General features: G+C 39.2%; 1 protein-coding gene across 2 annotated transcripts in view; it reads right to left on the bottom strand.

Annotated features, from left to right (window-relative positions):
• The window catches only part of eys (eyes shut homolog), a 171,832-nt gene that overhangs the window by 2,872 nt on the left and 158,148 nt on the right, over positions 1-10,812 (bottom strand). For both annotated transcript variants that reach the window (XM_044372008.1, XM_044372009.1), the window contains 7 exons: positions 10,135-10,307; positions 6,096-6,278; positions 4,912-5,078; positions 3,738-3,882; positions 1,570-1,744; positions 1,135-1,307; positions 862-1,023 (listed from right to left, as the gene is read on the bottom strand). In XM_044372008.1, the coding sequence (XP_044227943.1) occupies positions 862-1,023; positions 1,135-1,307; positions 1,570-1,744; positions 3,738-3,882; positions 4,912-5,078; positions 6,096-6,278; positions 10,135-10,307 (1,178 nt within the window). The remainder of the gene's footprint in view (positions 1-861; positions 1,024-1,134; positions 1,308-1,569; positions 1,745-3,737; positions 3,883-4,911; positions 5,079-6,095; positions 6,279-10,134; positions 10,308-10,812) is intronic.

Here is a 10,812-nt window from a genome sequence, read left to right as displayed (position 1 = left end):
TTACTTCTTGTTACTGTTTTTTTTTTTTTTTTTTTTTTTTTTTTTTTACAAATTGTAAATGCAATGACAATTACGAACAAATCCCTACTGCAGAACCTGAAGAAATAAAATCAGGTTGAATATGTCTGTGAGTTGTGATTTTCTCCATTAAAGCTCTCAGATTGTTTCATTTGAATAACTGTTAAAGGCCTAAAGAGGTAAAACTGTCTGCTTTACAAGGATTAAGCAAAGATTAGAGAAAATGTTCTTAAAAAAATCTAAATTTGATGATCAAAACAATGTGTTTTCATCTCGATAGCCCTCATATTTATCTTTGAATGCTCAGACTCTTTAATTTTACTTTATGTTGGCATCATTTTTTATGTCTGTCAGTAGAATACTGCCTGACGTTTACTATAATCCCTGTAAACAACACACATTACATTAAGTTATGCTAATGAGGTCAACGCAGATCCAGTATCAATTACAAAATAATTTTAAGTCGACATATTACCGTAGTCTTCACCTGACATACTGGTGCTATTAATGCACAACTTACTGTACAGTTTCATGCCTTTCAGCATGAAATAGATACAATTTAAAGAATAATTTTCCAATGAATGTACAGATTTCTGAAAGCTGCTCCAACTTTGCATCACATCATCTACTTTTTTTTGAGTCACTGTGTCTGAACAAAAAAGCCACCGGGGTTACATTTTGTGACTTGATTGTTCTGTATAACATGTACCATGGTGGCGGGACAGGGAGAGATGATGGTGACACTGGTACTTCCATTTCAACACATTGACATTCTGCACACTGAACACAATATTTTATTTATTCAAACATAGCTGCCTCCAGATATGGAACTGAATGTCCTACCAGCTCTGGCACCGAGATGCTGTGCGGCGTAGACGAGGATGCCATCAGGTGATAAAGGCTGGAACTGCAGCTGCACAACAGTCCTGTGTCTGATATTCATAGGTGAGAATGACATCCAGGAGGACTGGTTTCCACTGAAGAATGGATCACTGATGGTCACAGCTGAGCGGGGAAAACAATATAGCAGTTAAATAATTGAATAGTGAAAGTCTTGTCTTATCAAATAAAGAAAAAAAAACATTTAATGATACAGTTTGGGTTCAACTATGTGACCTTTCTCGCAGTAGAGTCCCACTGTCCCCAGGGGGCACTGGCAGGTATATCCATTCGGGAGAGGGATGCAGGTGGAGCCGTGGGCGCACAGAGGAGGGGGACTGTGCTCCACATCACACACAGACACGGTCTCAGAACAGAGCGCTCCCTTCCATCCAAATGGGCACTGGCAACTGCAGACAGACACGGTCAGACGCTGGGAAAAAGCTTGTAAACACTGTCATTTCCTTTCGCTGCACTTGCACTGTGTAACTGATTTCCCAGAGGTTATGAGTGCGTGGTCACAATACATGCAACACATTTTTATAATGCAACATAGTCGGGTGCATTCAGCTCAACAATAAGGCCCGTGTGTGTATTTCATGAGTGGAATCATAACACCAGAAAATAAAAAAAAATAAAAAATCCAGAAAATGGTTATTTATTTTCACTTACTACACAGATGAGCCAGAGTCTACGCATGTTCCTCCGTTCTTGCAGTGAACATGAACACACGGCGTGACTCCGCATTGACCCACGCTGCGCCCGAAGGCTGGATGTCCCGCAGGCTGTCCCAGCGCTTGGAACTTTCTGTCTCTTCCTGTTCGAAACTGCACATCAAAAATGCACCCTTTGAATAAGAACAAACAGACATATAAAATGCATGTTAGAGGCAAACCTTTCATTTCACTGTTAGAGGATTATCAGAGGAAACACAAAATGCTTTATTTTACCTTGTATGAAGATCAATGGTGCGTAAATTAAAACGTGATTAAAATCTGAATCGTGCTCAAATTAAACTGAAAACACCTCTTGGAATGTGTTCAGTGATTGAAATGAATTTCTTTGATGGTTATTTATTTTAATCACATGACAACAGATGGTTTCCTATCAAGCATTACACACCTAAATCCGTACATCTTTATTAAAAAGTAGGTCTTGAATCGGATGTACTAAAAACTCTGCAGTCTCTCCAGTTCACACCCAAGATGTCCGAGTTTTAAAATCCAGGTTTTGTTCCCTCTGTCATCATGCATCTCCCTCATCGTGTTTGCTTTTTTGCTTTTGTAATTCAATTTCATCAAGACAATATTTGCTTTGGCCTGTACCTGCAGAGCACAGGGCCTTCTATAAATATAATGCCTCGTAGTCATCTGCACATGCAGACTCCCTTCTCTCTGCCGCCTTAGTCATTGGCATAAACAGGATGCAGGGGGAAAACATCATGCTCGTTCATGAATATTCATGGCATGATGCTGTCTACTTGGCAGACTCAAGTGATGGTTGCAGTACTGCAAACATAGACCCGCCGAAAAGCGAGGCAGATTCATAAGGAAGATTATAAAAGGTTGGTTATTTGTGTGTTTGCTGCACTCGCTGACTCTTCTAGCAGAGCCAAGAAACCTGAGAAGTTATGTAGCAATAAACCTTCCTCAGAAAAAAAAAAGCTGAAAGTAAAATTTGCAGTAGTTTTTGCAGCAAACCTTTTCTTATAATACTGTCAAATCGTTTTAGAGTAAATTATCTGAAGAGTTATTGTGCTAATCTTACCATATAAAAAAAATAGTGGGGTTCAAATGGAAGTGAATGAGCCGAAGTCTGATAAAAAAATGTCTGACTCAAAGCAACATGACATCATAGCTTTTAATAGACAAGCTGCTCAGACACAAACTTCCTCCATTTCTTGTTATTTGATCAACAGCTTAAATTGAGACTGATTTTTTTCAGCAGCCACAGTACCTCCTCTGCCACCTTTCCACAGGGGAGTGTGGATCTGTTGATAACTGGGAGTGAAGTGCATTATCAGTGTGTTCACTGCCAGCCATCATGATTAGGGCTCGAGGAAGGTCACACAGATCTGATTAGACGCTCATGAGTTCTCATTACATCCTGAGCAGAAAGGTTATGGTTCCGCCAGTGTCGCCTGGCTCAGATAGTGCTTACCAATACTGGGGGGGGGGGGGGGGGGGGGGACTGTGACGGTCTGAAACAGCATGGACAAACTGATGCTTTACCATTGCTGATTTGATTTTGGAAGCTTTATTTGGTAGGATGAAAAATAAATTATATGATCATGAATAAGAATACACAAAATCGCTCCAGTCCTTAGACATAAAAAGGCTCTTGTTCACCTCAAATGGATCTGCCATGACATTTTATAATAACAAGCCTCATTGCTATAGTGGAGAGACTGCTGAATATGGTTATGATGATATTCATAGCTGTTGTCATCATTACTGTTATGGCAATTTTGTCCCACAGCTCCGCACATTAGCAGGCACGATGAATGCTCTCACGGGGTCACCTGAGAGAAAGCATAAATGATGTTGATGATGACAAAGATTATTTGCATGGCACCCTCGTTCGACTGACTTATCAGCAGTGGAATGGATTCACAGACAGCGCACAACTGGGGTGTGAAGTGATTATTAAGGGAACAGATACAATCAGCCTCAAAGCTCCGTTCTGGCCTCATACACACTTAGTCACTTAGTAACTCCCTTTTTATTACGCACCTCCCCTCTGCTTACAAAGACAAAGAGATCCTGGGAGAAACTCCAAGCTCCAACGCTCTTAAATGCAGACAGCAGTGTTGGGTTGTAATGAAGCCATAGCAGTCTTACCCTGAAAGCCATGACGGAACCTGGAGCCAAGTGGCAGTAGCTCAGGGGTGTACTCATTATATCCACCTACAAAGAGATGGTTGAAAACATTGAGGCCCACCAGGGGTCCTGGAGATGAGCCTGTCCTGTTGCGTTGTCCGTCAACCTGAGAAAGACAAGCAAAAATGTCAATACTCAAGCAACAGTCTTACATCTGTAGGTGTCAGTTGTGGGAGCACAATTTATTTAAAGACTTGCCAAAGCTGACAAAACACATGACCTCGAATTGCTCAGTGTCCACTTATTAGCAACGCTAGCAACTATAGTCTCATGTTTTTGCCTCAGAACAGATTAAATTTTTCGAGGCATCAATTCCGCAGAGATCCTGGCCCTCATTGACTTGATATCGTCTCACTGTTCCAGCAGATTTTTCAGCCGCACTTAGATGATGTGAACGTCCTGTTATACTTGATCACTGGACCGAAATAATGTGTTGGAGCCTGATGTGCTCCAAGAAAACATTCACATCATTTTAACACCATTTTTTGGCCTACACCACTGACACCAGGCAGGATAAATCTATAGATATACATTGTTCTTACTGTTCACTACATGTGGATATAGTATAAAATGGGTGTGAATGAAAGGAAAAGGCAGAATAAATAAGTGGAAAAACAATGAGCGCATAGAGGTAATGGGGAGTCACTGATTAGTTTGAAAATGACCTTTTTGACCCCTTAAAATGAAGCAATGTCTTACTTGTGACATCTCATTACAGGTTATATCATTAGTGAGGACGTGAGCTTGAGCAGTTCAACCAAAAAGTTCAATTTCCCTCTTGGATAGTTTCATTTGAAGGATTTCTGAAGTCCTAAACAGGCAAAATCGTCCAGTTTTTCACAAGAAAAGGGCAAAGTATAGATAAAAGATACACATAACTTTGTGTAGCAGAACTTTTTTCTTTCTTATCTTTTTAATCATCTGGGATCAACTATTTTAAAAGAATTGTCGTGTTCCAGAGACTTAAAACATTTTGCCAAGGAGCACTGAAGCTGTTCTGATGGTTTGTGGTTCCTAACACTTGTTTTTTCCTTTAAAGTGTCACCCATCTGTATATACAGTATATACAGTATGAAGTTATATGTATAGTAACCTAATTTCTAAAAATGATAATAATTTATGATAATCAAATCACCTTCAGCCATCCTGTTCTTTTGGATCTTCCAAATGCAACAGTGTGGATGTCGATCTGGTGGTTCAGTCGATCACTGACTATGGTTGCTACACCTGATCCAAGGTTGAATTTATGCACAACTCTCCCACTGCGTACTCCCAAAACCAGGAAGTCATCGCCATCATTGCCTGAAAAATATTTGAAAAGTTTGCTGTGAACAAAGTTAAGCCAATACTCTATACATATATAATAGATAACATTTCCTGCTAAACATGAACCTGATCTCTAAGAGAAAAAAACTTCTACTTAACTGCATAAACACATTAATAACACACATCTTGAATAAATGATACATGTGTTTTCCTAGAGATGGATTTTAGGTTGTGTTTCGTGTTTTATTATATATTTTGCCTCTGTACTTGTTGAATTTTGTGCAACTTGATCAATGTCATCAAACTGTGCTCCATTCCTCGGTGATGGTAATCAAAGATGACACTTCATTAGACCAATTATCATGTGAACTCTTCGTATTTCATCTATTCTCCTATTTTGCCTTTGAATTTGTGCAATTTCCAACAGTGCTGCTCACTCTCCTGACAAGTATTTCAGTACTCATATTGCTCTTGTTTTGCTTTTCTTCCACCTTGATGAATTGTACTCTCAAGAGAAAACAAGTGCAGAAGATCCACATGATCTTGTGTTGTTGTTTTTTTTTTCTTCTCTTGATGAAATATGCGGGTGACAATGGCAGGATGGTTACCTGCTACCAAATCTGACCCCACAGAAAGAAGATCCTAATTTAATGTGACGGATGCTGACAGCATCACAGTGCACCTACAACTCAAAGTCTGTTTAATGGAACTAACATTAATGCTTTTGAGATGCTTGGTTCACATGTTCATTTTACACTAGCAAAGCCAACAAGCTCCTTTTGAAAGTCATGAATAATACCAGTTTATCTGCCAAGAAAGAAATCCTTAGGGAATCCTCTTGATTAGAGGATCTCAGAGGAAAGTGGAAATCTATTAGATAGCACATTATCATACACAGTGAGTGAATCCTCTGAAAATGGCAGTAGCATTTCTATAAAAACGCCCTAATGGAATTTGACAACTAAAATGCAACCAAGGAGACACCTCAATGTTATTTAACGTGACTGTAAGAATCACTTTAAATTGCTGCACAGCTTCTAAGATTGAGCTCACCTTGTCCTTTATGTCCGACAAACATAATCAAGTTGTCTTTCACTGCAGATGAGTTACTGGCGAGTGTGAACTTCAACTTGAACTCGTAGAAGAAACTGAGGCTCGGGATGGAGGAATAAGCCACAAAGGAAGTATAACCAAACTCATCACTTCCGCTGAATCTTGCACGAGTTATATTGATGGCTGCAAAACAAACGCATTCACAACACATTTTTTTTAAAAAAAAGATCATATTCATGTTAAAATATGACTTGTGTCGGCTGTGCTGTGTCATTTATATCCATCTTGCAGGAGTCAGGAGAGAACAGGTCTGATTCATCATGCTCTCTCATCACTGCTCACCACTAGGTTACCAAAAGATGGCACTATTGCCACACAATACATAGCAGGAGCTGGTGAAATATTTTCTTTTCTGAATGCTATTAGATGATGACCTGTTTTCAAATACTATTACCTCTTCAGTCCCATTCTATTTTCATTAGTAGCTGTTTAGGAAAGATTTTGGCAAGCAAGCATTGCTTCATACCCAGTGTTCACAAGGGTAGCACAATAATCTCAGTGATATTCAATTACAACCTCAAGTTTACTTATTCAGAACGCATGGTTGATTCAATAATGCTCTCTCTCGTATTCAATCTCAGCACACCCATCTACTTGATTTTACACTAGGGACTCAATGTAAATTTCCCCACGCTCACTCAAAATTACACGCCGCTGTGTTTGTGTGTGTTTTTTTTGTTTTTTTTATAAACAGCAGTGAAGATTCAAACACAAAACTGCTCTTCTTTACTGGAGACACCTTGCATATTCTTCTGCAGCCCCAGGCGATGGCTAAGAGGAGTTCAGAGCTCCCCTCTGCGACTGCCCTCAGCTCTGTTTGGCTGCTAAATTATTAATAAAGCTGGAAATGCCTCTGTTATCATCTCTAGTCTGCTAGAGCTGTATTTGCCTATTGTCTCAGTGAATGGCCTCAGTGTTGCAGCTACAGCTATTTTATTTTTAAGCTGCAGTGTGTTTAAATTGATCCCATTTTACATGATGATCCTTTTGCCCTCACTCAATAACAACTGAGCTCTGCCTCTGCTCTAGTACCTATTCAGACCACACACAAACATGTCAGCCATAATTGCAAAATTAAATTACCTTTAGTTTGTTTATGGTGGCCTTACCCTTGACTCTATTGTGTTATTAAATTAGACATTTAATGATATAAACTAATATTAGCAAATTTCAGATAGCAAGGAATTATTACAAATGTGACTGCAACTATTCTGTTGATCAGTAATTGTTGTTGTACTACACAATAATCGATCTTGTTATTATATACTTTTATCTGAATTTCTTGCACGGCTATGGCTTGAGTGGCTACTAACATTTCATCACTTTAACATCATAGCATTTTCTATTTTTGAAATGAAAATTGAAAAGAATGACCAGCATGTCTCTTTAAACAAGGAGTAGGCATAATACGGTATGAACTGTACAATCCCATCCCAAGAGAGTCATAGATGTGTTCAGGCCATAGTTTGTAATGTTATATTGAATTTAATTACATTGTAAGGGACAAAATATAGTTAAATCAACATCTCTTTGACATAGTCTTTATAAAGACTGAACATTATAAGCTTCACAAAGGTTATATTGTATTATATTACATTAGATTTTGCATGTTGTGTTGATTTTGTGTTCATCTATAATTCACTGGACACTGAAAACTTTGAAGCTCCATATTTTGCAGCCATCCTACAGGCAGGTTTAATCTTATACAGTAACTGTGAGCCTACAGCGATTGAGCAGTGTATTTGATACTGTTTGTACAGGCAATTCGAAAATAAATCATTGAAGTTTATTGGTGTACAGTAATGTGTTCCGCTTTGTGGTTTGTGTTAGCTAAGCTTTCATTACACAACACTGAGAAATACTGTGCACTGGCAGGGTCAAGGCAACTGTTGGTTACTAACAAAGAAGCTTATAGACTGCATGAAACGCATTGTTTTCAATTGGGTTTTTTTCTCTGTGTTCATTCTTAACATGAATCTTTAACAGGAAGCACGGGTAACTTGTGTACAAAGGTAGACCATTAATAATTCTGAGTGAAGTCATCTTAAATATCCATTAATGTTTCACGAACTCGACTCTTGAGGCATTCCAGCACTTCCTCGTCTTCCCTTTCCTCCATTTCCTGCTTGTTCACAGACTAACCTTATCAATTAAAGTGCACATGGGAACAAAAGTGAAAATATTACATTCAGAGAAAAGAAAACATATACCGTTTTTCTCACCTTTTCTCAAATAGAGACAAAGAGGAAAAGTACCAAAATATCACTCTCAGTATTTTGCTGATGACGCCACATGAGGAAAAATTCTACAGGTCTCATGTACAAATAAGCCCCAAGAGGCAGGGAGAACTCAGGAGTGATCAGTTTTGACTCTAATCTTATCTGATGTTATCAGGATTAAAATTCAAATGTCAGCCATATACGTGGTGTGACACTAGAAGGTTAGATTACTCTGTTTGGCATGTGAGTGCTGAGAGTCTGTCAGGGGCTGTGGCATGGCTGAGCGACTTTATATGCCAAACACCCTGCTGCTCCAACAGTCAGTTTAGTCAAGCAAATCCCTTTGTTTCTGAGAACCATGACCTAACGAGCCTCCTTTTTATGATACTACTGTTTTTACAATTTTAAATGAACAAGACAGCCATACTAGCAGCTCTGTGATGCTGTAACAGTGCTTTGAGCTAACACTGTTAGTGTTAGCTGTGTTTTAGCATGCTAATGTGCTCAATAACAATACTAACATGGTGATGTGTGTAGCAGGTGTAATGTTTACCATGTTAACCATTTTAGTGTAACACATTAGCATGCTAACATTTGGTAATTAGCACTAAACACAAACTACAGCTGAGGGTGTAAGAAATGTCTTCTTTTTTTTTTTTGCAGATATTTGGTATAAATCAAAGTATGAGACAAAGTATGACCGGATGATGGCATGAGAAATGTTTATTTATTTGTTGGTTTATTTAACAGGGACAGCGCACATTAAATGCTGTAAATGCGCCAGAGTTAGCCAAGAGGCTATTTTTCATCTGTATAGTCCCTGGACAGATGTTACAAAGTGATCACCGGTCAGTAAAATTCATCCTCTGGGGACCATAAATGTCTGAGCAGAATTTCTTGGCAATCCATCCAGTGCTTGTTGAGATACACTACTTCAGTATGTACAGCATGTTTTTACGGTCAAATGCAACAAGAATCCAGTATATAGGAAGAAGTATTCTGTTAATTCCATTGTCGATGCTTCAATAACTGGCACTCGGCTGTTTTTGTGTTTCAGTTTATTATTTAACACAATACAGGTGTTGGATGACCGACATGTCTTTCTGTTTCTGTTGTTAGGATGACTTATGAGCTACTACTGTCATGAGCTGATTTGATGAAAGGTCAAACTGTAAAAAGCTCAGAAAACATACTAATTATCGTTAGTCTTGGTTAGCCAGTCGGCTTTTAATGAACCCTGATCAAATCATTTTTATAGCTCTGATAGAAATAGAAAGTTATTGTACGCCAGGGTATTGTGTTACACAGAAGCCAATAATAAAATGGAAAATAAGTGACCACAGACGGGCAGAAGTGACAGCTAGCCTATTAACATTGCTGGTAATGTGAGAACACATCAACACCTTGCTATGGTGCAGCAGAAATCTGACAATTTAAGAAAAAAAATCTTCAGAAAAGTTACTTTGCTGAAACTGTAGTTGTAGGAAAATAAGTTCCAATGAACTAAAAAGAGTCAAAGCAGCCATGAGTTTTGCCTTGAATATCTGACTATTGTTGGAGGAAGACATTTCTACATCTTCTGCAGAATTTAGTTTCCTTTCATTACTTTAGTTTCATTAATTGTTAATTACTTAACAATAGAATCTCATTCTAACAACTATTCAAGGCTCTCATTCACAAACTGTTTGCAGATCAGCCCCTTAATAAAGCTGGTGAATCTACAGTGCATTGATCTATGTGGAGCTGTTTGTAACACTTACGTTCGTCACACAGTAGACCTTGTCTTCCGTAGGGGCAGAGACATACGGCCTCCAATGGCGACTTCGGGATGCACGTGGCTCCATGACCACAGGGGTTGCGCTCGCAGGCAGTGAACTGGCACAGCCGGCCTGTGTAGAGCGGGGGGCACTCACAGAACCAGTCCTCAGCATCACTAAACGTGTAGACATAGAGGGGGACATCATTAGGCTAGAGGTGAAAATGGACCATGACATTGTAGCAACATGTCCAGATGCTTTACAAGCTCACACAGTGGCCTACAGAACACACAGGGAGAGGAGTGACTGCAAAACAACCAACCCCGTAATAAGTGAAAGATTCAAAAAGATGTTAAGAGTACATGTTTCCAGCTTGGTGTAATACAGGATATATGAGATCTGCTGAAGCTTTTGCATGAATATACTGTGATGGGAAAATGATCTTGTTATGGATTTATTCATCTAAGTAGGACCAGCAGGATAAATCTGGGTGGGGAAACCTGGGTGGGTCCACCACTGAGGTGCCCTTGAGCATGTTCCTTAACCCCAACTGCTCCAGTAGAGCTGCACAGTGGCTAGCAGATCAGACTGCGGTTTTACTGGACAGCTTCCAGGTGTGAATGTGTAACTGTGTGAATGTGGTCAGGGTGTTCCTGTAAAAGAGAGCATTGCTCTCAGTGA

The sequence above is a fragment of the Thunnus albacares genome, chromosome 14 (assembly GCF_914725855.1).
Source record: "Thunnus albacares chromosome 14, fThuAlb1.1, whole genome shotgun sequence".
NCBI classification, from domain to species: Eukaryota; Metazoa; Chordata; class Actinopteri; order Scombriformes; family Scombridae; genus Thunnus; species Thunnus albacares.
This window is presented reverse-complemented; position numbering and strand designations above follow the sequence as displayed.